Source organism: Pestalotiopsis fici (assembly GCF_000516985.1).
Source record: "Pestalotiopsis fici W106-1 unplaced genomic scaffold PFICI_Scf_3, whole genome shotgun sequence".
In the NCBI taxonomy this organism is placed as follows: Eukaryota; Fungi; Ascomycota; class Sordariomycetes; order Amphisphaeriales; family Sporocadaceae; genus Pestalotiopsis; species Pestalotiopsis fici.
Genome location: NW_006917093.1, coordinates 113,095 through 139,036, shown reverse-complemented (window position 1 = coordinate 139,036; position 25,942 = coordinate 113,095). Strand labels below are relative to the sequence as shown.

Sequence of the window (25,942 nt, the reverse complement as noted above, 5' to 3'; positions counted from 1 at the left end):
GTTTATTATAGCCACGGAGGAGTAAGCGTATAAGGCTTAAATCGCGGTTTTTCAACAGTTTGCTCTCTGGTGCTCCGTAGATTATTTAAATTCTGGGAAAGGAAATTTTATACTTCCTCTCATATTTGCTAGTGAATACCTATGATGATCAAGGGTCGCCACGTTGCACTCTACTCCAACTATAATCGAGTACTCTTAATGCTCACTACATCCCGAATATTTCTCGTAACAATTCCCTTACAAATCCCGATAACGATAAAAGAGCATGCTGATGCCATCAGCCAACAATGATGGTCGGGATTTGTGACAAGGCAAAACTGCTGACGTTTTCCACACGAGCTAGATAGACACCATATTGCCTGGGCATCCACATGGGGTGGCCTTGCTAGTCGCACCAATGCATGTCCCGGATTTTAGTCGACCATAAAGACATTAAGACCGGCGACTTGTCATGGATTCCACTCGTGGGCACATTTATCACCATCCGAATCTCCGACAATGTAATTAATGTGCATGAGGTGTAAATCACGCCTAATGATGATCTTTGGTGGGAACGACGAGACGATGATCCCTTGATGAGGCTGGCCCCTTGTGGTAGCGGACTATGGTCTGGCGTACTTGTCGGAGATGCTCGACGAGCTATGGGTGAGAAAGGTATAAATAGAGATGACTTGAACGCCCGTTTTCCGATTTCACCTCATGTCCCAGACTTGACAAAAATATACCGACAGAAAATCACACCAGAATAGAATGGCAAAGTACGACAAAACCACCGAGGGCTTGACCCTTGTTCATGACTTTGCTCAAGAGGTCAAGGGCAAGATCTGTGAGAATAATGATAGTATTTCCCAAGTCAATCCAAAGCTAATTTGTATAGTTCTCTTGACAGGGCCCAGTAAAGGAGGAATCGGCGCCGAGACTGTAGTGACATTGGCCTATGGCGGCCCAGCTATGATTATTCTGCTCGGTCGTTCCTTGTCCAAGATACAACCTATCATTGATTCCATCAAGGAGATCAACCCAGACATCAAGGTCAAATTCGTCGAAATCGATTTGTCCTCTCTCCGTAGCACAAGAGAAGCGGCGCAGAAAATCCTTGATGATGAAGAGATTAGCCATGTCAACGTTGTCATCAACAATGCCGCGGTAATGGGTCCCCCTTGGCAACAGACCGAGGACGGCTTCGAGCTTCAACTGGCCGCGGGTCACCTAGGTCACTTTGTCCTGACCAACAGCATCATGCCCAAGATCCTGGCGGCCGGTGCTGGTGCGCGCATCGTCAACGTTAGTAGCTCCGGACACCGTTACAATCCCTTTCGCTTCTTTGATCCAAACTATACAATTCCAGGGTCGTACAATGGCTTTGCGGCTTATGGCTCGGTCAAGACGGCCAATATTCTCTTTTCCGTGGCCCTCAACCGGCGCCTGACCCCACGCGGTATCCATGCCTACGCCATCCATCCAGGCAGTATCTCCACGAACCTACAAGAGTATATGAAAGTCTACGGGGCCGAGGAGGCCGCCATCATGGAAGACGGCTGTTGGCGAGTGCTAGGCATGTCCTTGGCCACCCATCGCGCCACTGGCGGTTGGAAGACACTGGCTCAGGGATGTGCCACCACGCTCCGGGCCGCTCTCGATCCCGACTTGGTCAAGGAAGAAGGCGTATACCTGGAGGACAACAATCTGACGACCGACACTCGACTGATCAAGGAGTGGGCCACGGACGCGGAACTGGCTGAACAGTGCTGGAAGCTGAGCGAGGACCTTGTTGGTCAGAAGTTTGAGATTTGAATCCAGTCGCATTTCTCCATTGTATATAACGTCCTACTCTTTGTACAAACAATCTGTCATGATGCGATTCACAATTTTCTGCAACCGCTGATGATGGATTCGGGTTCTATTACTTGTAAGCTCAGTATTGAGAATACTTGTCAACTTACATTTATAGATAGCAGGTACTGATGAAGCCATGGACAGAAAGAAAAATAAATAAATTCAGTAATCAAGGTGCAACATTGAAAAAGAAAGAAGAGAAGAGAATACTATCCTAGAAGCTCTAATCCCGTGCATTAGTGCTCCCTCTCCTCCAATCAATCACCTATTGGTACCCGAACCAGGGGCCCTTGGTACCTGGATCCACTGTACTGAATCTCCCCGCCTCAGTGGGGGCTAGCTGACTTGCAGGGAGCTGCTGCTTCCACTTCGCAGAGCCTCCAAATTGAGGGTGTCGTTTGGTTGATTACCTTATCGCCTTTCGACATTCATCTGCCTCCTTAAACCCTCCGGACCAACTCACTCTCCTCCCTAGCCCGGAGCATTCGCAACGAGACTTTGCCAAAAATACGAGAAAGGAACAATGTTGTCTTTTATATTGATACAGAACCGACAGTACGTCTTTCATCCCACCCCTTTTGTTCATTCCTCGACGGACGCGCGCACATCGCTTCCCGTATATGCGCTCAAAGACTTTCCCGTCCCGAGCTTCCGAGATCCAATATGAATTGACACTGACCGTTGTGTGTTTTACAAACAGGGGCAAGACCCGCCTGGCGAAATGGTACGTGCCGTACAGCGACGACGAAAAGATCAAGCTCAAGGGCGAGGTAAGCGACAGGAGAGCCGGAAACCCTTTTGCGCAATGTAGAGAGTGAAATCGCTAAACATGGCCTTCGCAAACAACCAGGTCCACCGTCTCGTGGCGCCGCGCGACCAGAAATACCAGTCCAACTTTGTCGAGTTTCGGAACAACAAGATTGTCTACAGGCGGTACGCAGGCCTCTTCTTTTGCGCCTGCGTCGACACCAACGACAATGAGCTGGCCTACCTCGAGGCCATTCACTTCTTTGTCGAGGTCCTAGACTCATTTTTCGGCAACGTCTGCGAGCTCGATCTCGTCTTCAACTTTTACAAGGTCTACGCCATCCTCGACGAAGTCTTCCTGGCCGGTGAGATTGAAGAAACCAGCAAACAGGTCGTCTTGACTAGACTAGAACATCTCGACAAGCTGGAGTAGGGACATTGCAAAGAGGAGGTCCATATTTCATTTGAAAAGCATTTGCATGGCGTTTGGGAGTTATGTCTCTTGACAAGATGGGCCTGGGAAGAGGCCCTTGAACATGTCCAAGGCAGTATAATATCTTGATTGCATAGTCTATCAAAGATTCACATTTTTACAATGATAACAACAGGTCCAAGCAGCATCCTGTTATCAAGAGACGGGAACAATAGTGTATATGGCAAGTGGTTTAGTTACTATCTATGCTCATAGTCTCGCAAAATAAGGTACCTCATAGCTTGGCAGCAAACAAAACAAACAGCAGCAGAGACGTCCGCGCGGACCCTTGCGTCCTCACAACTCCATGGTAATAATATCAAGGCCTTTCCGGAACTCCGTGATACGCAGACCTCTTGAAATCAGATGCACTTTTGCCTCAGCTCTGCCCTGTCAGTGGAAGACATAATGATCCTCGGGAGCCACTTCGACAGGTTAGTGCCAGAAGGACGTCTGGAAGCAATGGCATGACTCACTATCCTCAAATTTGGACTGGACATTGTTGTCCCAGTAATTCAAAGCTGGGGCTCGCTTGGTTTGGGGCCGAATGATGGGGTTGGATCGGAGTGCAAAGAGTTGCACAACTTGATCATCATAAGGGGGGTTGGTGACTCTTTTACAGAGGACACCGTGGTTGTCTTGGTAAAGGAAAGGGTCTTCGTCTCCGCAGACCACTTCCATGATTGAAGTCATCTCTTGCTTGCAGGCTCTCTCAACATGGTCCTCTAGAATTTGATTGTCGAGACTGCAAAGGAAAAGATTGGCTTCAGCGACAGCTTCAGATGTTTGAGCGTCTTGTGTAGAGGGAGTGTCGGCGTCAACCATGGCTTCGCCGGGACATGGAGTCACCGATCCCAGCCGAATGCTAGGAGAGGGCGTTCTAGGCGTGTTGCTTGCAACCCTGTGACCAGGCTTCTCCCGGGAGTCAGCGTAGGTGTCATTACCATCATCACTCTCATAACGAAGTCGGCCATGATCACGTGGGTAAGTGTCAACGTGATGACGGCGTCTTTCTGATCTTCTACGGCTAGACTGGCTCTGTCTCGACCGACTGCGTGTTGATGAGTCCTTTGTTCTAGAGTGGTTAGTCGTGACTCTTCCGTCATGTTGCCGAGTCCGAGATTTTCTGTCCACGTCCTCATCGCGTTCCCGGCTCCTTGAACGCCAGGAACGCTCACGGTACGGCGAATGCACAGCGCGCTCACGCCGAGGTGAAAGTCTCGAGCGTTCCTGACCTGGAGAACGCCGAATACGCTCCCCTGCCAAACTTCTGTCATCCCGGCGGCGAGGAGAGTATGAGCGTTGATCAGCTCGATAGCGCTGATCATGGCCCTCTGTTTCCCTACGCCGAGAACGAGACGTGTCTCTGGCACGAGCAGAAATTCTAAGAACTTCAGGTGATCGTCTTTTCTCTCGCACGAGTTCGATCGAGGCAGGGATACCAGCTCTCTTTCGCTGTTGAGTTATTGACGATTTGTCTTTGTTCGACGGGCATAGGCACCAAAAATGTAGACCCTTCTCTCCGCACAATTTGCATGCATAATCCGGGGCTGGAGCAGAGTCATAAGAGGGGTCCAAATTCGTCGGACAGAGATGAACCCAATGACCTTTCAACAAAGTCAGTTCGCTTTCATGGTGTACTCTGCTAAGGGCAATGTCTCTTACCCCCTTGGCCACAACGATTGCAGACGTAACCCTTGTGAGGGTGGGTATTATCCAAGGAGCCATTCTTCACTGCTGTCTTGTAGTCCTTGGGGTAACTCGCCCAAACTGGCATATCATCATCCGAATGACGACCCCGAGGCGTCTTTTCTGTAGACGAGTCGAGGTTATTCCTGTCAGAGTGGCCTCCCTCCTTGTCCGCCACAGAGGAATGACCAGCTGTTCTAGGCGTGGAGCTGATACTCGGTAATGTATGATTCTTGTGACTTGGGCGCATTGTTAAATGAACCGGGCCGCTGGATTGTTTCTTTGAAACCTCGCGATGGGTGGAAGAGGTCCCCAAAGGTCGACGTTCTCCCACAGGAGTTTCGTTTGCCCCAGTCTGTCGTTTTGCCGTTCGAGAGCGAGGCTCAATATTTTCCTTTTCCGTAGGAGGCGACTGCTCCCTTTTGGTGCTGTTGCCACGAGTCGGGTTTTCTAGAAAATCAGACAGCTCCCGCTCAACCATCAAAAACCTGCGAAGGGTTGACCGGTCAACCAATGCTTCTTGATTTTGCCACTGCTTGAACGATGTTAAAATGTCCTCTTTGTTGAAGCTTCGATTGAGTAGGGATGTGGTCCAGTCCTTGATGATGTCCACCTCTTGGACAAACATGTCCCTGGAGAGCTGCTCTCGAAGCCACCCCAAATATGTGTCGAGAGCCTGTTGCTTGGAGATGGTAGAATAAATGTTTCGGTCAACTCGAGCTCCAAGGTCTTCAAGGGAGACATTTTCCAACCTCTCGATGGAAAGGATCTCGAGGTTATGGCTCAAGTCCATAATGGCAACTTCCAATAGGACAAACCAACACTACACGGTGGTTGAACAGAGAGATGAGACGATTGCTAACGTTGTCAATTTGTAGAACCAGAAGGTGGGATTGGAATGGACGCGATTTCAATAAATCAAAGAAGCGTGTTGACCGCACCGTTTGCTCAGCTGCTATGGGCAGTGGAGAAGGATGAACGAGTGGTAGGGTGGACAAACGGGCAATTGCCTGCAGTAGCAAGTTCCTGTGTTGGTCAAAGACGTGCCTTCTTCGTCGTCGACGTTTGAGGATAACAAGAGATCCATGTGGATCAAGCAGCAAGTCCCCAGATAAAGAGCAAACGGCAACTCACGATTCTTGGACATGCAGAAGCGTCCCCTTTACTGTGCCCGTTGCAGCTCTTAGGTAAGGTTTTCAAGTTTTGAGGTTGTGGAAGTAATATTTGAAACAAAGACTTTTAGAAGCTTCGTATGACATTCGTTTGCTCTTTTCATTCATGCAAAACTGGAGGACCAGAACTATCTTTTGACTGGCTGGTGTGTTGGTTGCCCACCTGGCCTTGAGATAGCAGGACATTGGAATAATCAGCATTTACGTAGAGTACCCACAATGGGGTATTCCCTAGCTACCTAGATAGGTGGACAAATATTCATTATAGTTGTCTAGTGTTCGGTCAAGTCGAGGTCCTCTGCTTTCAATAGTATAGTTTGTAACAGAACTGTCTGGCTTGAGTTCTCTGTTCTTCATGAGCAGAGTAGTGCCCTTTTCATAAGCAAAATCATTATGCCACTTCAACATCTACCAGCTCAGGCTTGGGCACAAATTCCATCAGCATACTTCAGGTTGTTACCTAGCACGGTAAGAAAAACGAAGCACGCCGTCTCATTAGCGATTAAGCACCAGGAAAGGATAAAGGGCCTGTTTGTTGTTACTGTATATCAATCAGGAGTTGCTTAACGCGGGATTACTGTAGCTCAAGTCAACCAATGCTCGAATAATATCAATTAAATACTGTTTCGCTTGATAATGTGCAACTGCTAGTGTGAATGCTTCTGGTCTCACCGTTTGAGAGCTGCAAATCTTGCCGCCAGCTCACTAACGTCTGGGACACTGCCACCAGGTCCATCGCTCTTGTCTCCCCTCTTCTTGGCAAGTCCAGCATCTTGCATCTTTTTGCTGGGTTTCAGCTCCATATGATTAAGAGTGACCTTGGGTCTAGGGTTCTCAGACGATGGACTCGACGGTGTGATATGGAGAGGGTTATCAAGGTTCCGTGGAGGCGTTGCCCTGCTGAGATCCTCTCGTTCTTGGGCCTCTCTGCTGTCGGCAGGGAGTTCTGGCTCGATAATTTTCTGCGCCTGTCCACCACTAGGAGTATCGTCGTCATCGTCGTCATCTATAAATGCTGGTGGTTCTCCGAGGTCCCTGGGCTTCTTGGGCCAGTCGACACCATATGCCCTGGCGATTTCCTCTAGGTAGCCCTGTACAAGTTCTTCTCTCGGAGGCGTCACACTCAGTTTCTTCACAACCTTTTCGGACACTTTGCCGTCAGTGTTGTCAATGGCGGCCAAAGCAAACTCTTTGCCAAACTTCTCGGCAAGGAGCGCCCGAACTTGGTGCAGCTCCTTGATCTCGGTCTTGGGCGCAGCATATATAATACTCTTGACAGCCTCTTCCAAGCCCGGGTCGCAGGTGGGCGAGTCCAGCAATCCGGCGCGCGCAAGCAGGAGCTCGCAATATAGCTCGAGGATTTCGTATAGCTCAATGGTAATATCGGACCGGATAATGTTCTCCACGCGAATCTTGGCCGAATCTATCTTCCCAACCTCTAGTAACTGTGCCATGGCCCGCCGTGAGGTCTTTGAGAGGGCTTCATCGCGTTGCTGAACCATTCGCAGACGTGCGATGGAGAGCTTCAGCTGCACCTTGATCTTGGTCTATAGGATGTCGCACAATGTCAGCCGGGACAAGGGCAGAGACAGGTTGTGGACACTGAATCATACTCACTGAGAGAGTCGCAGAGGGAGGCATCTTGTAGGTATTCCGAATCTGAATCGATGTCGGCGCAGCACAGGTCGAGCAGTTCTCGCGATAATTCGTCGTCAAGTCGTAGAACGGAGGATGCCCCGCGCTACGCTTGAGCACCTGTCGTTGCAGCACTACGTACCCCCAAACCCATTGACAGCTTGCTCGGCCCACCTGTACTTGGCAGCCTCCAGCTGCGTCATTGGCGCGGGGCAGTGGTTCACTGAGCGAGGAGCCGACTGGGGCAAGGCAGGCGTAAATTGCCTGCGCCTAGGCATTATGACAGCTGCTTAATGCTTACGGATTGCCCGAGTCAGTCTATCTGTGCAGATACACAGCTTGTGGTCTTTTCTCAGAGCATCACGAAGCGACTGCAAAATAATTCATTGTTAGCAAATAGTGTTAGCCCCTGAATCACAATTGTCAGATGTGTCGGATGTATCAATAAGTCAATTGACAACTGGACAAGGTAAGATTCACCTGGGCATCGATGGGGCATCAGGTAATAAATGGAGACCATTGACCAGGTCAACCTAGTTGGGCGCAGGCTGATCTAATTGTCCTTTTGGCTGACAAGTTACCATTTGGGAACTATTTGGGCCTACTGAATGGAGAACTCGCAGCGCAACTACCAACGGCATGACGAAGAAAACGGCTCTTTTGGGCTGCCGCCAGGGATCATGATTCGTAGACGAACCGCAATAACAGCAAGCCCCAGGTACGCTGCAGCTTCAGCGCGCGCCCAATGGAACGGCCTCTTATCAAAATAGAAAATTGAGAAGAAAAAAAAAATCCCGGCCGACGTCCGCTTCAAGCTGTTTCTTGAACTTCCAACTCATTCATCCAAGACAATCTTCAGTTCGGGACCTCCAATATTCTTTGAATTACATTCATCTCTATCATTTCCCAGCACAGCGCGATATCTTTTCTCGACATTCATGTTTTGCAATTGACTCATCGCTGCCGATGTACGGGACTGAAATTCCGACACTAGTTGTTTCGTCTCTGGCCATGATTTGTGTAATGCCTAGATTGACTCCAAGGTTGACGTTAGATCAAGCAAGGCAAGAATGGTGGTGAAAAATCACTTGAGGAGCCTGCGCAAGAGATGTAGCCGGTGGCGGACAACCATTTCGGCCAACCTCCAGAAGGGTCAGCTATGGCAGCGCATCTTGAAGAACACGGTATGCACAGCCATTATGATTTCGCTGGGCCTGGTCCCTGCCGTTATCCAGGTCTATGGTCGCTCTACCTATCTTGGGCCTATGGTATGTGCCAAATTTGACTTTCCTCAGTGCATTGATGGGGCCCATTGAATGACTGAATAAAATGCCTTTGTTTGTTTGAGAGGTTATTCGAGTTCCCTTCCCCACATATCACCTGGCTTCTCTGTTTAGCTCTAGTCATTGACATATATGGACAGGTCACAGTATTCGGACATCCAGGCCAACGTTTTGGTCAGATGGCCGAGGCCCTCTTCTTGATATTCTTTGGGACGGCATTCGGACTGGGCTGGTCGACCCTGGGCCTCCATCTTTCCAGTCTCATTTACGACACTAATATCAGCGCCGCTTATGCCATCCGTGCCATATTCTTTGCACTGGCTGTTATACTTCATGGCTTGCTGCGTTCCTCTACGCCCAGGCTGTTCTTATTCGTCTTTTTCTATCTTTTAATCAGTCTGACGGTTCTGACCACCACGGCAACAGCCGTATCCAGTGCACTCGTCTCACAGATATCATATCCAATTTTATCCGCTCTGGCCGCTGTCTTGGTCGTCAACTTGACCATATTCCCCGAATCATCGAGCGGCTTTCTGGGAAATGCCGTCATTGAAACGCTTCACGATTCTGTCAAATGCCTGGACGACGCTGTGGACTGGTTTGCAACGGCGAGGGCAGAGCATCAGGCCGCCGCCAAACCTGATGGCGAACAACCTGCAAAGGGAACTGGGCAGTCTCTACACATGCAGCTCGTGTCACTCACCGACAGGAAACCAAAGTTGAGGACAAAGTTTGCTGGATCCAAAAAGGCCCAGGCAGAATGTAACTTTGAGGTAACTTATGGAGTTTTGGACCCCGCCTCCCTGAAATCCATTAGTTTGACATCCATGTCACGGCTCGTTCAGAATGCAATCAGTATCATCAACGCGTGTGAGAGCAAGTATGCCATGCTTGGTGAAGAGGAAGACTCCCTTTCATCGCAGGAATCGGATACGGACAGCGATTCAGAGTCAGATGCGTCCAGTGATGCCTCGGATTCCAACGACACATCTTCAGATGACGACGATAGCTCTTCTTCTCGCAGCTCATCAACTGGACGGCCCAAAAACGTTCGCAAAAAGTCCAAGCATCTCAGAAATCTGGAACTTGTAAAGCCTATTCGGGAGATAGAGTCGGCAGATATTGAGCTCTTTGACCACATTTTGTCACAAGTTCGCGAGCCTGCCAAGGTCCTCCAGAATCAGATACACGAGGCAGTAGAGTTGATTACCTGCTCCTTGGCTCACTGCTACGATGTGGCAAAACTCCCCTCTGGAGCACCTGCACCACGTGGAATTACTTTGGAAGAGATTGATCTTCGTACAAGTATTTTCAGTGAAGCACTGGAATTATTCGACACAGACTCTGCCGAGGCGCTGGAGCACGCGGCCGCTATAGCGTACAATGGGGCAAAGGTATGAAGGGAATTGCAATGACTCCCTTTCCCTGAACTGTGCTAAATCATTTATAGGTCGACGTCATGCCGCGCACAGAGACATTCCTCATCAGCTCGTTCTTGGTCACCTTGAGACAAGCAGCTTCTCAGGTAAATCACATGCTCAAACAATCGAGGGATCTCGTGGACAAGAGGCAGCGTCGGCGCAATAGACGCCGACTTTACTTTCCTCGAATAAGTTGGAGGCGTTGGCTCAAGACTGGTGGAGAAAAGGATGCCAATGCTGTCCCAGAGAGTGCTCGAAAGGAAGCACGAGCTGGCCAAGCAAGTCACAAAGAGCACGCACATCTTGACGAAGAGGCACCGACGCCATCGCCATCAAACAGTCGACTGTGCCGGGACCTGGGCGATGAGGAAGCAAACCGGGTAGATGAAAAGCAGGAAAGGCCAGTCCCAAAAAATGTGCCTCGTGCGAAACAGTCGAGCAAGTCTTGGACAAGCACTGGTCTCTGGCTCCGAGGTCTATTGGCCGATGCCATTGAGTTTGTTGCAAGCTCAGATGATCTCGCTTTTGCTCTAAAGATGAGTGTGGCTGGCTGGTTGGTGACGTGGCCGGGCTTTGTCCCATCAACGCATGCTTGGTACAGCTCAATCAGAGCCTCATGGGCATCATTGCAGCTGATTCTCGTCTTTGAAGTCTCTGTCGGAACTTCTATAAATGGGTTTCTCCTCAGAGTCGTCGGTGTCATATATGGATGTGTGGCCGGCTTCTTGTCTTATGAGATTGGGCAGGGCAATCGCATCGTTACTGCGATTGTGCTAGTCATTGCTTCTATACCAGCATCTTACACGCAACTTGGAACACCCTATGTCAAGACAGGCATCATTTCAATCGTGAGTATGTCCGTGGTTGGTCTTGGTAAGTTTTGATCTCGGAACAGGTTCGAGGAGGCTTGTTGACTCGTGAGAATTTTAGCGACCATTGTTACACCCGATACATATCCTTGGGAGATTTTTGTCAAACGAATGACATGTTTCCTGGTCGGGGGTACCACTGCCCTCATTGTCGAAATGGTCCTTTTCCCTGTGCGGGCGCGTGACCGACTTGTTGAATCCCTTGCCTCGGCAATCAAGCAGATTTCCAACATGGAATCATCTGTCGCAGTTGGTATCGAGACCCCTTGCGCCGTCGATCTCAGATCAGAGGCTTTGAAAAACAGATTTAAACGCTCAAAAGGCAAGGCAGAATCTGCCCTTGCCGCGGCCCAGACTTTTCTTCCATTTACCCTCACGGAGCCGCGTCTAAAGGGCAGTTTCCGAGGGCAGGCAATGATATATAACGAGATCATCTATGTTCTTCACCAAATTGTGGATCGCATGGACCACGTCTTACATCTCAGGGAAGCATATGGCAGCGCGGTGCTTGAGGAGTTGAACGAATTCGTCCTCCCTTATCGTCGCAACATGGCGGCAAGCATTACCCTGACACTCTTTGCCGTGCACGAGGCATTGACCACGAGGCTACCTCTGCCTCAATTCCTGCCGTCCAGCCGCGTGGCGCATCTTCGCTATGTCACCAGAGTGCGCGAGCTCATGTTGGAGCGCAACCGTTCGGCCCCTCCGAGTCGTCCTGCTAGTATCCATCCCGGAAGGCACTCGCGCCGATCTTCCATGGCGCCCGAGGCACATGTCTTGAAGTCGGTCACGAAGCAAAAGTTCCTCTCGTGGAACGCCGGCTCAGCCGGACTCATGGAAATTATTGAATACCTGGAAGAGCTGGTTGACCTGGCCAAGCTGCTTGTCGGCGTCAACGCGTTTCGGACGGGTATGCTCGAACGGCCCAAGTTCCACGAATACATTGCCAAGATCAAGGCGCGAGAATTCGCGTCTGCCACGGCCGCCGAGACGGAATTGACGATTGAAAAGATCAAGAGTAACGCCGACGCCAGCATTCGCAATCGGCGACGAGGTCGTCCCTCGACGTCGGCGGGCCGCAGCGACTCGCAGGGCACGACGACGCTCAAGAAGCGCTTCTCCTTTGGCGGCCGCGTGGGCGCCGAGACGGCTGTGGAATCTGACTCCGAGGACGATATTGTCGAAGAATTGCCCATGAGCTTGCAGCGCGTCCGTACTAGAAGGATGGAAGAGCAAAAGGCCGAAAGGGGGAGACGAGCCAGTATAGCTGATCCCAAAGGTAAAGGACCTCAGAGATCCAAGACGTGGGCTATGTAGAATCTGGTCGGGAATCAAGATTCTTGGCCTATCTAATGTATTTACGAGAACCACGCATCGAACATAATGTAATAGACAAGATAGACGCCGACCACATTAAAGTTGGCCAAAGACGATGTAAAACATGCAACGTCATTGGGCGATTTGTAATCATTCTGGTGAATTCAAACATGCGTCACTTTTGTTTCTGCAAACGAAAGACAATGGTTGGAATATAGAAAACATTTTGACATTGATTTTTTTTTTTTTTTTTTTTACTTTGTGGATATCATGGTTGATGATGAGAGTTGAGCCGAATGCTCCTGTTTCGAGAAAAAGACCAATCCGATTCCTTCCTGAGATGATTTATAATTTCACAAATAAATGCAAGCTAGAGGCAAAATTGTTCCAGTTTCTAAATCCGACGCTAAAACAATGACCTAGGAACAGATTCCATCCAAGGTGTCATTGCCACGCTCTCATGAATCTCTCGACCAAGCACCCATTTATTGGGCCTTCTTGGTGCCGCTGGCAATAATAAGTACCTCGGGGATGATGATCAGAGCGAAGCCCAAGTAAACGGCCATGGTGGCAACAAAGATCTTGACGTAAAGCTTGACCAGTCGAATCCAAGAGGCGCGGGAAAAGGTCTCCCACGCATCCTTGATGGTGACGTAGCCGCGGCCGCCAACAATGGCGGGCTCGAGCTTACCCTGAAAGGATCGGTCAAAAGGCACAATGGTCTCATCCTCCTCAGGCAGGAGGGAGGCCTGGGTACGGGTCAGGACCACGTGGGCTGGGATAGTGACAAAGACGGTGAGAGCCATGGTGACAAGGAAGACGAGGAAGCCCTTCCACGAGTCACTAGGGGAAGGCTGAGGGACCTGAGTCGGGTTCGAAGGGTCGTAGGTGGTCATGCCCAAGACACCAATCAAGAACTTGGGAACCCAGGAGTGGAACTCCAAAGCAAGAAAGTAGATGACTGTGGGCAAGGCGCAAGCTTGGAATGCCTTCTTGAAGGGGGGAAGACGCTGGTAGAAACGCTTCTCGGAGGGAGTCGAGATGACAATGTGCAGCCAGGCACAGTATAGCTGGACGAGGGCGACTGCAGAGATCATGGCGGCCACAATGGCAGGAATGAAGGGCAGGGCACTGACGATACCGTAGACAAACATGGTGGAGACGGTCAGGGCGGCCCAGCAGGCAAGGCCACGGAAGTAGGACTTCCAGCCAGAGATGCCAGTCATGGTGCGGTGGAGGCTGCGGAAGCTGGAGCTGATGGCGCGGGTGTCCTGGCCAGCACGAGCGGCCTCGTCGGCGATGGGGGCATTGTCCTCGGCCAGGGATTCGGTTTCGGCGTTTAGAGAGACGGGTTCGTAAGCGGGAGGCGAAGGGTCCTCAATCATGGCGATGACGGGAAAGACATTCTGGAAGGTGTAGCCAACGACCAGGATAAAGGGCAGAAAGATGATGACATCTAGCAGCGCAATTCCGAAAGCCCAGCCGGGCAACTGATAGACGGCATCGTCTTCAACAGCACGCCTGTAGACATGCGTAGCAATGTCCCGATACATTTTGAAAGGGACGGGTTCAGGTTATTAGGAAACAAGAATTGAGTTTGTAATAGAAAATGTTCAAAAGAAGGAATGTAGTGGCAAGATGTAAGAAGGGATGAATGCTTTTTCCCTCGTGGCAGTAAAACAAAGCAGCCGCCAAAGTATGAAAAGTAGAATAAAGTGTGTAATCGACGGGCACCCGGGACAGCGGCTCAACGTCTTATTTAAGAAACCTTCAAAGCAGGTACCTAACAAGTGGATTCGTATGCGGGAATGATGAAAATGAAAGAGTGAATGGGCCCCGGGGATTGCTCAGCTCCATTTAAGGTGTGCGTTAGTGACCTGTTAATCGCCCCAAACAGGCGTCTCTTACCCCTGTTCTATCTGCAAGATACCTTTCAATACCCTGTTTGGGGCACAGGCAGGCCCAGGTATTACAGGGAGGGCCAGGCAGAGACAAGGCAGCAGCGGCGAAGCACTGCCCCAAATCCTTCCTGTTGCACGTCTCTGTTGGCTCTAATCCGGTCTAGCCTCTTGGGCCTGCAGCGGCTCGATGCGCCAGGCCTGAACTGTCAAGCGCCCCGAACCAGTGAAAACCTCCTGGGCACTATTCGGATTGAACGGGCTTACGGGATCTTGCAATGGCCGTTGTGGACGACTGCAGTCTTATCATCTTGCCCTCTCATGAATGAGCAAAAAGCTCAATCTGTTCAAGGCATGGTGATGCTCGCGATGGATACCCATCCTTTGTGAAGATCTCCATGCGCTGGTGGGTAAGGCTTTTGGTTGAATTCAACCCTCGACAGACAAGAACATGGTACGTTCAAAGTACCTTGCCTAGGTACTGAAGATGAAGTCAGAGGTTAACGCACTCATTGCCCCCAAGCGAATGCAAGTATGTTGCATATGTCATCCAATGAAACGGCTGCATCGTCAATCACTCAAGATTGTCGACTTTTTGTTGATCTATATCGTCTGCCGAAGCCCAAGTGTTTCACTCGAAAGTAATGAGCATCTGTCGATCGCCAATTCTGCAGTCCCTTGTTGGTTCAGCCTTACCACACAGCCATTTGTGGCAAAAGACAGCTGGCTTCCGCTTGTCAATGTAATTTAGTCTTCCATGACTTTGGTAATGACTGCACCAGGCGAATAGTCAATCTTGATAAGAGAATGAAAATGTCCTCATCAAGCTCAATATCATGCCTACGACAACCAAACAGCCCATCTTTTTTTATTGCCGAGAAAGATGCCTTGACTTGTCGGGTCCGAGTCTGACGATACTTTAGTGCTTGCATCGGCCTACAGGCGGCGCCACTCCGTCGCGCTAAATATCAAATACACCAGACTATTTTAAGTGTAGAAATACCCCACTCTTTCGGTTGCAATCACCGTACCATTTCCTTGGCACAAGGAGAATACATTAAACAAGGGTCCAGGCTTTCTTGGAGATGATGATTCGGGCTAGGACTGTATCAAATATTGAACATGGACCTACGGGAACGAGCAAGTCTGGAAGTGACTGTTGAATGAATTGAAAATCCAGAGAGTATTTACATTGGAGCATTGTGTTTGAAGCCTTACCGTGAAGATATCTCGGCTCAGCGCTATTCATACTTCAACATCCAGCGGCAATCGACATGCTACCCGTGGATTGGCAATCATGGGGAGATATAAAGGTTGCGTGCCTTGTGTGTACTTGGCGACCAACTACTCTTCAACAATACCGAAATCTTTATTCACATGCCTTTCAAGAACCGACTTCAACTGCCCAAGTAGGAGCAGATGAGCCAAACTTGTGTCATGTCGCTCCCAGGACAATAAAGCCCTCATCAAAGAAGACATGAGAAGTTCTAGTATAAAACCCTGAGAATCGGCCTATACTTGAATTTGGCCAATCAAGCTGGAAATTGCAGAACAAGAACGGCATAATGTAAAGTGCTGGTATTTGGAGCAAAGGCCCGCACCATCAAGGTTATATGATACAGATGTCAAGTACGAGAACGAGTGCTAAAAATGGTGGCGTCTTTCTGGCAAGTTCCCTTATTGGCTCATTAGCCCCCACTGGGAATTGCTGGCACGTCTCGACTCTCGACAGTATCTGGTAGCATCATACAAAAGAAAACACAGCAGAGTTCGAATCGTAGATGCATAATTCCACCTACACCTGATTACTCACCGTTTGACTTGTGCAAGTCCGTTATATATCAGCCTCCCGCGCAAACGTCCTCTTTCATCATAACCAGCCAATCCGCAGTAACTCTCAGCACCAAACACTTGCTTCTTTATTCACAACCACGCAAATTCTCGCAGACAGGCGAATATCAAGGGGTATGTCGGCTCCCCAGATTCCCAACCTCTTGTCCCTCCGCGGCAGAGGTGGTGGTCTCCGGGGCCGTGGCGCCGGGGGCAGGTCGCGGGGTGGTGGTTTCGTGAGCCCCGCCACAAGTCATAGTCACGATGCAACCATCCAAGGGACAGACACGGACGCCTCCGTCTCGCGGCTGAGCGCCGTGGAGCTCGGCTACCTTCAGGATCCCTTTGCACAGTACTTTGTGCAGCAGAGTGGTCCGCCGGTAAGGAGGCTACCCATCATCAATCGAGGTGAGACTGTTTGACACGGAGTTTCTCTAGAAGTATATTTGTTGCTAAACAACATGGACTAGGAACTTATACTCGGACCACAGCCCTGGACAAGTTGGTTTCTTCCTTTCTAGCCAGAGACGGCAGCACGGGCACTGGATCAAAGAAACAAATCATCTCCCTGGGCGCAGGTACCGATACGCGGCCCTTTCGGCTCTTTTCGCAACCGCACGGGGCCGGTGTGCAGGATGTCATCTATCACGAGGTTGACTTTCCAGCTATAACAGCCAAGAAGCGGACAACAGTCCAGGCGGTGCCCGCACTGCGTAGCATCATCCCGCCCTCGGGCAACGACGATAGCAGCTGGCGTAACGAGGCCCTACCTAATGGCTGCTCCTACTACTGCCACGGTCTCGACCTCCGGGATATCGCCCGGTCAGAAACAGCACCACCATCATTGACTCCGGAACAAGGGCAGCAGAAGCCACCTGTCTTGAAGCTCGGCGGCATAGAGACCAATGTTCCCACCCTTGTCATCTCCGAGTGCTGCCTCTGCTACCTGGAAACATTGCAAGCACGCGCCGTCATCTCCCACTTTACCTCGCTTGTGCCCAACCTGGCCGTGGTTCTCTACGAGCCGGTGCGCCCGTCGGATCCCTTTGGGCAGCAAATGGTATCAAACCTGGCGGCGCGCCGAATTCGTATGCCGACACTCGAGGTGTACCGCGAGATTGCGGACCAAAAGGCGCGGCTGCGGCAGGCGGGGTTTGTGGACGGGGCCGAGGCACTTACTGTGCAGGACATCTGGACTAGCTGGATCTCCTCCAAAGATAAGGAGGCCGTCGATAACCTCGAAGGCCTGGACGAGGTTGAGGAGTGGGAGTTGCTTGCTAGTCACTACGTGGTCGCCTGGGGCTGGAGGGGAAGGGGGTTCGAGGGTTGGAGAAGAGCATGAAATTGGTATATGCTTGGGTTAGTTAAAGGGTCCATGATTTGACCATAAAATGTCTGTAGCGAGTTTTGTTTGGGGCTCCGAGCATTATTTGCAATATCCATAGACTACATAAACAATAATATCGTCCACCTAAACACAAAGCAAACCTGAACTCCACATTCCAATGTTGGGTATCGTCAAGATTCCTTCCCAAACGCCAAACCATGATCATGTCTGTCTATCCAGCCACCCCATGAATAGTACAAGACTCTGCGCTCTCTTCTCCAGACACTATCCAATCGGGAACAGCGGGTTCTCGGAAGCCTATCAAGAGAAAAATGTCTTGAGAAAATACAAGCCATACTTTCTTGAGCATATCGATCCAATGGCCATACCAATCCAGATCCGGCCCAGCTATCCAACCGCAGGACAGCTAAGGTATAGGCCATTCCCATCACGTCTCCTTCATTAGAAGAGTCTCAAATTTGTGCGCTGTTGCAGCCTCGTGCCATTCAGCATGGCGCGACTCTTCTTGGATCGAGTTTGGAGGCGGCGAAAGGCCTCCTGGATATGCCGGCTTTCGACGGGCGTCTTGCCCTCACTCGGGGGATCAAAGAGGCCACCGGGGGCGAGCTTTCGCTTTTTGGTGTTGTTATTGTCGCCGCCGGTCCGCTCCTTCCAAAGGTCCTCCTGCTCCTTGATGCGCAGGGCTTCCTCGGTGAGGGTCTGGACCATTTCAAAGGTGAGAAAGCCCAGAATGTCGACAATGTCGTCTGAAGGCTTGCTATCCGTCACCACGCCGAACCCAGCCCACTCACGGAACCGCTTGCCCTTGCGGTAGGTAAAGGACGCTTGGCGGTATTCGGACCACGTCACGTACTCCTCGCGCGTCATGGCCTTGGTGCGCTCGTCGGCCTTGCGCAGCCGCTCCAGCGTGATAAAGTTGAGCTCTTCCTCCTCCTCGTCCTCCTCGTCGTCGCGCTCGGGCGGCTCCTGGCTGTAGAAGCTGCCGGGCTCCCAGGGAAGCTTGACTTTTGCCTTTTTGTTCTTTTTGGCCGCCTCGTCCACGGGGCCGGCACCGCCCGGCATGCCTGCGCCCGCGGGGCCCGCCGCATCATCGACGCCGAGCTCAACGTCGCCGCCCTTTTCGTCGCTGTCGCGGGCATTCTTGCGCACGTCCTTCCAACTAAGAAAGGTCCGCAGCCGGCTGACCTTGGGCGCATCGTCGCGGATCTGGAAGATGAGGTCGTTGATGGTGATGGATCGGGCGCCGCGGCGCGCTGCGAGCTCGGTGCAGTTGCGCAACATCTCAATGACCTGTTGTCGTACAATCTCCTCAATCATGGCCGTCGTCTCGGTCGAGGGCTCGCCCGTCTCGCCAGAGACATACATCATCTGCTGGATCTCCTGCCGGTACTTGTGTTGCTTGTTGTCCGCCATCTTGGAGGATTGCTCGTGTGGTAACAATGGCGTCGTACTAAACTTGATGAATGACAGCAAATATGCGTCGGCCGCTACGCTCGTGATTTGATAATGTAGCCAACCGCGATCATGCCAAAAATGGAACAAAAAGGATGTAGTTGAGGAGAGAAAGGTGATTAAAGCTTGGCTGGTTCTACAAGTTATGGGCGTCACTGGGGTAAGTACATTAGGTAGGTAGATTTAAGGTTGGCGGGGACCTGGCTGGACTTGATGCCAAGTACTCTGTACAATCTCGCCTATGATCCCGGCTAGGCACATTTCTTTGACATCTATTACCTCGTATTGCTGATTGCATAATACAAAATCAGTTCTACAAGTTTTCAAGACGTCCAAAAATTCCTTATAAATTGCACGCAAAGTCACAGGGTACTGAATTTGTACTTGATTCTCTGACAGAAGGCGTAATTGTTTGCATGTACCTGACCCAGGCAGCTCATGCGTATACGGGTGGCATTGAACAATTCACTCTTATCTTATTCTTCTATTCTTCTCATCTATAGACATTTGACGACCGTAACGCATGCAAGAGGATACATTATTCGTTCAACCATATCCAAAGCCCCTCCGATAGAGGCCATTGCTGAGTTTCCCAAGACCTCGTTCATACGAGTTTGATCTCGACATTCTTCATTATAGCCCGATGCTGAGCTGACCGAAATTATGCATTTCGTTTCATCTCGGGCGTGATCGGTCGTCTCGCGAGTAGCCGCCCATGGCCCCAAAACAAAAGATCCATAGTAAAATATCAAGTACAGGAGGTAAAAGACGTTGTAAGGCGCAGGGTATAAGCTTCCGACCTGGGTCTAGTTTGCACCATAAGTCTAATCCAGCTCACACCAAGGGCTGCTGCAGCGCTGCAGACCTCATGAGAGAACTCCTTATATATCCATCAACGGTCTATCTTGGCTTCCGCACGCATGAGCCGGGCTGAAGGCGGTTTCTGTTCTTCTCACGATCATTGTGGCGATCCGTGTCCTCATCGGCCTACGACTTGTTAAAGAACCAGCTGCTTCTCTTACTAGCGCCGCTCTCGTTTTGCAAGTTTGCAATGGTTGGGCCTTGTCCAGGGCCGTCACCGCCACCACGCAGAGGCTTGGCGATGCGGCTTCCAAAGCTGAAGCCACCGTTGCCGGCAGGAGCACCGAGCCCACGGGTGGAGCCGGCCTTTGCGGCCTCGAGGCGTTCCTTGACGGCCGTGAGTTGTGATTCGAATCTATTTCCATTGTTAGCAATCGCAACAAACGTTTTTGAGGGCAGATGTATATACCTATGGTTAGCCGCGGTGAGCTTCTCTTGGCTGTCTTGCAGCAGGCTTTCCAAGCTCTGAATGCGCTCGTTTCTGGCAATGAGTTTGCGCTCAGCAATGGCAACCTCCTTCTTGAGTCCGCCGTTTTGCTCGACGAGCTGGCGTTGCACTTGAGTCAACTGCTCAAGGTTACGCTCAAGGAAGGCCATCTTCTTCTGCTGAGCGCGATTGTTGGAGGATCTCAATACATTGTTGTACTGCTCTCGTGTCTCATCAAGGCTGATCTCGAGCTCGACAACGCGCTCACATCTGTTCTGCAGATCACGCATCAGACTCTTCTTCATGACGTCAAACTCGGCAATCTGTTGCTGCACAGTCTTGCCGTTGGCCAGACCGGGGGTTGCGGCACCGCCACCAGATTTGAGACGCGTTTGCAGGTCGTCAATGAGAGTCTTCATCCGAGAATTCTCGGCAGACTTTTGGGCAATGTCGACCTTGAGCTCATCGGCAAGCTCCATTTGAGTTGTTTGTTTGTTGGCATAAGCCTCCTTGAGACGCTCCTTGATCTCCTCGGTATCGGCCTCGCTCAGATTCCTTGCCAAAAGGTCCTCATAGTCCTGCTGCATTTTCTCGAGGCGTGCCTCCAGTTCAGCTCTACGGCGAGCGTCGCTGTCTCCGGATGAAGTGCTGTAAAGTGAGAGCTCGGCTTGGCGAATTATTCCCTGGGTCTCGACCAGTCTGTTCTTGAGATCTTGCAAATCGTCCGTTGGAATAATGTCGCCCGAGGAGCTGTGCTCATAAAAGGCCTCCACCTGCTGGATAGCCTTTGCGATGGCCGCCTCGTTTTCACTAAAGACATCACCACCCAGGTCGAAGCCAGCCATCATTTGAGCCATCTTCTCTGCCTTCTTCTTCTCCTTCTCGTCCAGAATGGCAGTAGTCTCCTTTGCACTCATCTTGACATCCAGCAATTGCTGCTTGACCTCGTCCAACTCTGTGGTGAGCTCAGAGTTGGCTTCCTTCAAGGCGTCCATGGTAATCTGAGCCTCCTTGCTCTCAAACGTGAGACGCTCGAGCTGCATCTTGGCCTCATTGACCTCTGTTGTGAGCTTTTCGTTCTCCTTGCCGAGTTTACTGTCATGATCCTTGAGGAAAGAAAGCTCCTCCTTGGACTCTGCATAGTTCTTTTCGGCCGTGGCCACGGCCGACTCCTTCTCGGCCAGCTGATCTTGCAGTTCATTCTCTCTTCGGAGGAACTCCTCTCTCTCGTCCTTATCCAGAGGGATGCTGGGAGTGCCCGAACGTTCAGTAAGGGCTGGCGTCTCGGCACGGCTTTCCGTGATCAACCGGGACGGAGTTCCGGGTCTAGGCGCCTTTGCTTCAGGCTTTGCAGCAGCGACACCTTCAGTGCCAAATGCCGGAACCCACTTGTCCTTGGGCACACTTTCACCTGCGCGCCAGAGCTGCAGCTCGCCATCTGCAGCTGAAGCCCAGTTTTCAAAGCTTGATATGGTGGTTTGCGACTTTTTGAGCATGGCCTTGAGCTCTGCAGGGCTGAGTTCGGCATTGACCTTGGCCTTGTTCTTGATGGATTTGGCTCGCATACCAAAACGGAGGGTACTGAGCGTTTCAGCATCATTGTAACTACTCGGCGAACAGTTGATGATGAGGGTTGTTCTGCTGTTTCCTCCCAACGATTCTTGCAAGATTCTCGTCAACTTGGAGTCTCGGTACGGGATATGTGAGGATTTGCCGTCGGTCAAGGCATTGATGACCATACCAAGAGCACTCAAACTCTTGTTGATCTTCTTGGCCTCTTCCAAAGTCTGGCCACTGGCACCAGTCTTGCCAACCTTTTCACTACCAGCTAAATCAACCAAGAACAGCTGGCCACTCTTGGCCGAACCAGTCTCGACATTCTTCTGGGTGATGGTGATGACGAAAATGGAATGCGAACGCGAGGATTCCTGGTTCATGTTGGTCGCAGCGACAGCTCGAGCATTTCCTCCTCTTGTCATGACCTCGAACACTTCCTGAACACTCGACACGTAGAGCTCCAAAAGTCCCTTGACGTATACACCCCTATTCTTCTCCTCGTGCACAGGAAGGTTGTCGTTTTGCGGCTGGAGCAAATCGCGGATGCGCTCCATGTAGATTTCCATATAACTGACCCGGACAGTGTATTCAATGTTGGCTGGGCTGGACATGATACTGCTGAAAATCTGCTCCACGATACGGGGGGTCACACCCTTGCCCATGTCGTCCTCTATGCTCGTTCCCATCATGGTGTAAGACTTTCCGGCACCCGTCTGACCGTACGCAAAGACCGTTCCATTGTAGCCGTTGAGAATATCGTCGACCGTAGACCGAATGGAGTAATCAAAGATATCTGCTTGTTGGGTGCCCATAGGAAATACGCGATCAAAGGTGAAGGAGCCCTGTGCCTCGGCAGACTATATGCAAAGATTGGCGTTAGTGATTATTCTTTGCAGCAAAGGAATAGGAGCTGGCAAGATTTGCTGGTGAGAGCCAGCGAGCGAGCTTCACGTACACTGAGACTACAAGTGTCGTCGCCATTGAAAGAGACGATAGGCTGGCCGCCAGACGCAAGTTCGACCTTGTTCTGCGGCCGGAAACGGGCAACGACCTTGATGGTGTTTGCGCCCGACATGGCGACTGATTCTGCAGCGTCCTCGGTGGTGGCAAGCCGGGTTTACAAAAAAAGAAGCAAGGAGAGAAAAAGGGTTGGGGAGGTGTCTATCTCATAGCACGCTCCTCTCGCTTTGCATGTGACGTGGCCGTGGCTTGGGAGAAACAGGCCAGTCGGGCAGGGAAAGAAGTGGAAAAGAGGAATCACAACAACAACAGAACTAGGCTCAACCGACCAGGCGAGCTGGCCAGTAGGGCATGAAAGAGTAATAAGGGTCTTGAGTTGTTGTTTGGTGTTGTTTGGGCAGGGCAGGGAAGGATGGAGTCCAGTTTAGTTGTTGATATGTCCCGCTTCGCGAGAATGGCGTCTCGTCTCGTCCTCTCTTCCCTAACTTTCACCCCCCAAGCGTGTTCCCTAAGTGGGCACTCGATTTTTTGGTCTGGCAGCGGGCGAGTGGGCAACGCCAGCAACAGTGAGTCGGTGTGCAAGCAGGGTCCCAATTACTCGAACTTGAACCCCCGCTACCATGTACCTTGCTACTTTTTGATTTGAGGGGCTTCCTGGTGCTCTTTTGATCTTTGGAACTGACTGCTTTGACTTTCTATACTTGGCCTACAACGTTGATACCAAATGATCAAGGCACTGGCGTTCTGTTTGCATTTTGAAAGTTTGTGCTTGTCAGTTATCTAGCCAGTTACGGTGCAACGCCTGGATCAGGGGAACATCCCAACAACCGCGTCGGTCACTAAGCAATTAAGGTGTGGTGCCAGGCTGCAGAGATGGTAGGGGAGCGAATCAGAAAATTAGGGGCAGTTGGTCTAGGCGGGCAGGTGGGTTTTTGGGTCAGGCAGATGGGCGAGCTGGGATCGCGCTGTCCGTCCCTACAACACTACTACAATGTAATGTACCCAGGTCTACAAGAGGCCCGGCAAATGGTACGTCAGCACTACCAATCTCACAACGTCAATGCTTGCTGCTGGTTCGCGCGTGAAGTGGTTGCATGCCGTTGTGGTTGTGCGTCCTCCCGCCTCGTGGATGAGGATGTACCTCGCTACTTATGTAGGCAATGTCTGTACATTATAGCATACTTGCAAAAATAAACTTTCCTGTATAAATTCTCCTGGGCCAGTATGCATGACTCTATTCCGAGAGACCCATGTGCGTAAGTAGATGTAAAGGCATTCTATGGAATAGAGAACCCTCGAGAATGTATTTTTACCAAGATTGACTACACAAAATCCGAGTCCAGCAGGAGAGAGGCATAACAAGCATGTATAAGCAGATTAAGAGGTAAACTCCGCATAATTGTCATTCATTTCCGCCGCAATATACCCCAAGCACTTGGCCATGCTTAATGATGAGGAGTGCATGTGGGCAAAATCATGTCCTTGACGCTATGATCCATTTGAGTTCAGAAAATCAATCTTCTTGCTCTTGAGATCAGTCTCTTTTGCTTTACTATCTTTGTACTCGAAAATCCAGAGATCGTCATCAAAACGCCATCAGCTATGCGACTTTTCGCAGCCAGACCACAAAACGACAAGAAATACATTACCGTAGGCTTTCTGTACTGTCAAACAGCAGCTGACCAAAGACTATGCCACGAAAGGAGAAAAGAGAATACTGCTGCCATGTGCAATCCTGTCAAAAACGCCTACGCCTCAACTGTGACTTTGTGAATAATCAAATATTCGCCGGTGGCCCGTTCCTCTCTGTATGTCCCAAGACTGTATTTGTTGGCTCTCGAGATCCAGCAGTGGGATCTCGGAGTCAAACGTCGATCCACGTTGCCATGGTGGTAATTGCCGTCTGTTTCATAACCGCCATCCTCGAAGGAAATTAGCATGTTATCCAAGCGAGTCTTTTGCTCTGCAAGAATTTGGAAACGCAATTAGTCCTCCCAGCTCTTCTCGACCGTCTCTCGCACGCGCTTCGTGTATTCCTTGCGGTTATCCTTGTACAAGTTGGATGCCTCAACGTTGGCTGGAGAGCCGGTGTTTGGGTCGTTGAGCAGACTGGCATGTACGGTTAGCTTTCAAGGCCCAGTATCCCCAATGGGCGCCGCGTCTTGGACGTTCACCGGATGGGTCGGATGCTTACCTCTGGATACTCGTCAAGACAGCAGCGACGTCATATGTGGGACTCCATCGGTTCTGCAAAATATCGAGGCAAAGCTCTCCGGTCGCGTAGACGTTGGGGTGGAACATTTGGCTGATGAACTTGACAGCGGGAGGCTTGTTGGGGTACTGCTCCTCAAAGTGCATCACGAGTCTAAAGGTGCCGTCCTCGAATGGTGTATCGGCAGGGCCTATTATGACGGCATTCCTGTAGCATTTGACATCCTGGGTCAGTCTTTGGGACTCTGGTCTAGTATATCGATTCGAGAATATCGTTCCTTGTGAATGACATACCATGTCATGACATTATCGGGGACAGGAGATGCGGAAACACCGGCGGGAGGGTCGGTTTGCATGCGCTGCAGAGCTCGATTAGCTTCACAACTCTGGACGGCCAACATCCAAGCCGCAATCGGGAGTAACTCGTCAGACGCCTACCTTGAAGTCACGCATCAACCGTCGACGTGCTGCAGTGGACATGTTGAATATATAAAGGTACAGCAACGATCTGGGTTTTGATATGCCGGAGGCTGTTATGACTAAAGTCCTGCAAGAGGATGGATGGGGAAGTTGCTCTTGGAAGATGTTGCGTGATGGTTTAGGCTTGTGAAGGATTACTAGCAAGGTCAGTCAGTACTAGGTTAGTGTAGTTCTTCCGACGGCAGCGTCTGGGGGCGAAGGGCGAGGGGCAGAGGCGCCGGCTTGCAAAGGTCATTTGGACACCGTTGGCCCCACATCTCAACCAGGCATGTTGATCACTACCTGTACTAACTGCCTACTGACCTGTAAGATGCAGGGGACCTAAATCAAGGTACTAAATAGTCGCGGGTATAACATTTCTCGAGCATCGCCAGAAGAATAGCATGCAGGTTATAGAATCCGAGGGGTAATTTACGACCCTCCAACACATTTTGATTCATGGGTAAACGAAGTGATTTGATTCTTGAGCGCTAATGC

The 25,942-nt window shown here is 50.7% G+C and overlaps 10 protein-coding genes across 10 annotated transcripts; 4 read left to right on the top strand and 6 right to left on the bottom strand.

Moving 5' to 3' along the window:
• Nucleotides 1–750: 750 nt before the first annotated feature.
• On the top strand, nucleotides 751–1,794 carry PFICI_04246 (uncharacterized protein; the record flags this gene model as incomplete). Its single annotated transcript, XM_007832827.1, has 2 exons — nucleotides 751–826; nucleotides 878–1,794. 2 exons carry the CDS (start codon nucleotides 751–753, stop codon nucleotides 1,792–1,794), a joined length of 993 nt encoding a protein of 330 aa, XP_007831018.1.
• Nucleotides 1,795–2,665: 871 nt separating this feature from the next.
• On the top strand, nucleotides 2,666–3,016 carry PFICI_04245 (AP-2 complex subunit sigma; the record flags this gene model as incomplete). Its single annotated transcript, XM_007832826.1, has 1 exon — nucleotides 2,666–3,016. One exon carries the CDS (start codon nucleotides 2,666–2,668, stop codon nucleotides 3,014–3,016), a length of 351 nt encoding a protein of 116 aa, XP_007831017.1.
• A 432-nt stretch (nucleotides 3,017–3,448) lies between these two features.
• On the bottom strand, nucleotides 3,449–5,537 carry PFICI_04244 (uncharacterized protein; the record flags this gene model as incomplete). The annotated part of the gene is made up of 3 exons (XM_007832825.1): nucleotides 3,449–3,480; nucleotides 3,532–4,662; nucleotides 4,721–5,537. 3 exons carry the CDS (start codon nucleotides 5,535–5,537, stop codon nucleotides 3,449–3,451), a joined length of 1,980 nt encoding a protein of 659 aa, XP_007831016.1.
• A 1,047-nt stretch (nucleotides 5,538–6,584) lies between these two features.
• Nucleotides 6,585–7,557, bottom strand: PFICI_04243 (uncharacterized protein; the record flags this gene model as incomplete). Its single annotated transcript, XM_007832824.1, has 2 exons — nucleotides 6,585–7,463; nucleotides 7,534–7,557. 2 exons carry the CDS (start codon nucleotides 7,555–7,557, stop codon nucleotides 6,585–6,587), a joined length of 903 nt encoding a protein of 300 aa, XP_007831015.1.
• A 1,064-nt stretch (nucleotides 7,558–8,621) lies between these two features.
• PFICI_04242 (uncharacterized protein) lies at nucleotides 8,622–12,441 on the top strand (the record flags this gene model as incomplete). The annotated part of the gene is made up of 4 exons (XM_007832823.1): nucleotides 8,622–8,819; nucleotides 8,975–10,228; nucleotides 10,285–11,128; nucleotides 11,186–12,441. 4 exons carry the CDS (start codon nucleotides 8,622–8,624, stop codon nucleotides 12,439–12,441), a joined length of 3,552 nt encoding a protein of 1,183 aa, XP_007831014.1.
• A 485-nt stretch (nucleotides 12,442–12,926) lies between these two features.
• Nucleotides 12,927–13,994, bottom strand: PFICI_04241 (uncharacterized protein; the record flags this gene model as incomplete). Its single annotated transcript, XM_007832822.1, has 1 exon — nucleotides 12,927–13,994. One exon carries the CDS (start codon nucleotides 13,992–13,994, stop codon nucleotides 12,927–12,929), a length of 1,068 nt encoding a protein of 355 aa, XP_007831013.1.
• Nucleotides 13,995–16,306: 2,312 nt separating this feature from the next.
• Nucleotides 16,307–17,511, top strand: PFICI_04240 (uncharacterized protein; the record flags this gene model as incomplete). Its single annotated transcript, XM_007832821.1, has 2 exons — nucleotides 16,307–16,577; nucleotides 16,640–17,511. The coding sequence occupies 2 exons, from the start codon at nucleotides 16,307–16,309 to the stop codon at nucleotides 17,509–17,511; spliced, it is 1,143 nt and encodes a 380-aa protein (XP_007831012.1).
• Nucleotides 17,512–17,958: 447 nt separating this feature from the next.
• Nucleotides 17,959–18,930, bottom strand: PFICI_04239 (uncharacterized protein; the record flags this gene model as incomplete). Its single annotated transcript, XM_007832820.1, has 1 exon — nucleotides 17,959–18,930. The coding sequence occupies one exon, from the start codon at nucleotides 18,928–18,930 to the stop codon at nucleotides 17,959–17,961; it is 972 nt and encodes a 323-aa protein (XP_007831011.1).
• Nucleotides 18,931–19,956: 1,026 nt separating this feature from the next.
• Nucleotides 19,957–22,889, bottom strand: PFICI_04238 (Kinesin heavy chain; the record flags this gene model as incomplete). The annotated part of the gene is made up of 3 exons (XM_007832819.1): nucleotides 19,957–20,185; nucleotides 20,240–22,671; nucleotides 22,770–22,889. The coding sequence occupies 3 exons, from the start codon at nucleotides 22,887–22,889 to the stop codon at nucleotides 19,957–19,959; spliced, it is 2,781 nt and encodes a 926-aa protein (XP_007831010.1).
• Nucleotides 22,890–24,759: 1,870 nt separating this feature from the next.
• PFICI_04237 (Ubiquitin-conjugating enzyme E2 2) lies at nucleotides 24,760–25,465 on the bottom strand (the record flags this gene model as incomplete). The annotated part of the gene is made up of 4 exons (XM_007832818.1): nucleotides 24,760–24,883; nucleotides 24,969–25,193; nucleotides 25,280–25,344; nucleotides 25,424–25,465. The coding sequence occupies 4 exons, from the start codon at nucleotides 25,463–25,465 to the stop codon at nucleotides 24,760–24,762; spliced, it is 456 nt and encodes a 151-aa protein (XP_007831009.1).
• Between the last annotated feature and the right edge of the window lie 477 nt (nucleotides 25,466–25,942).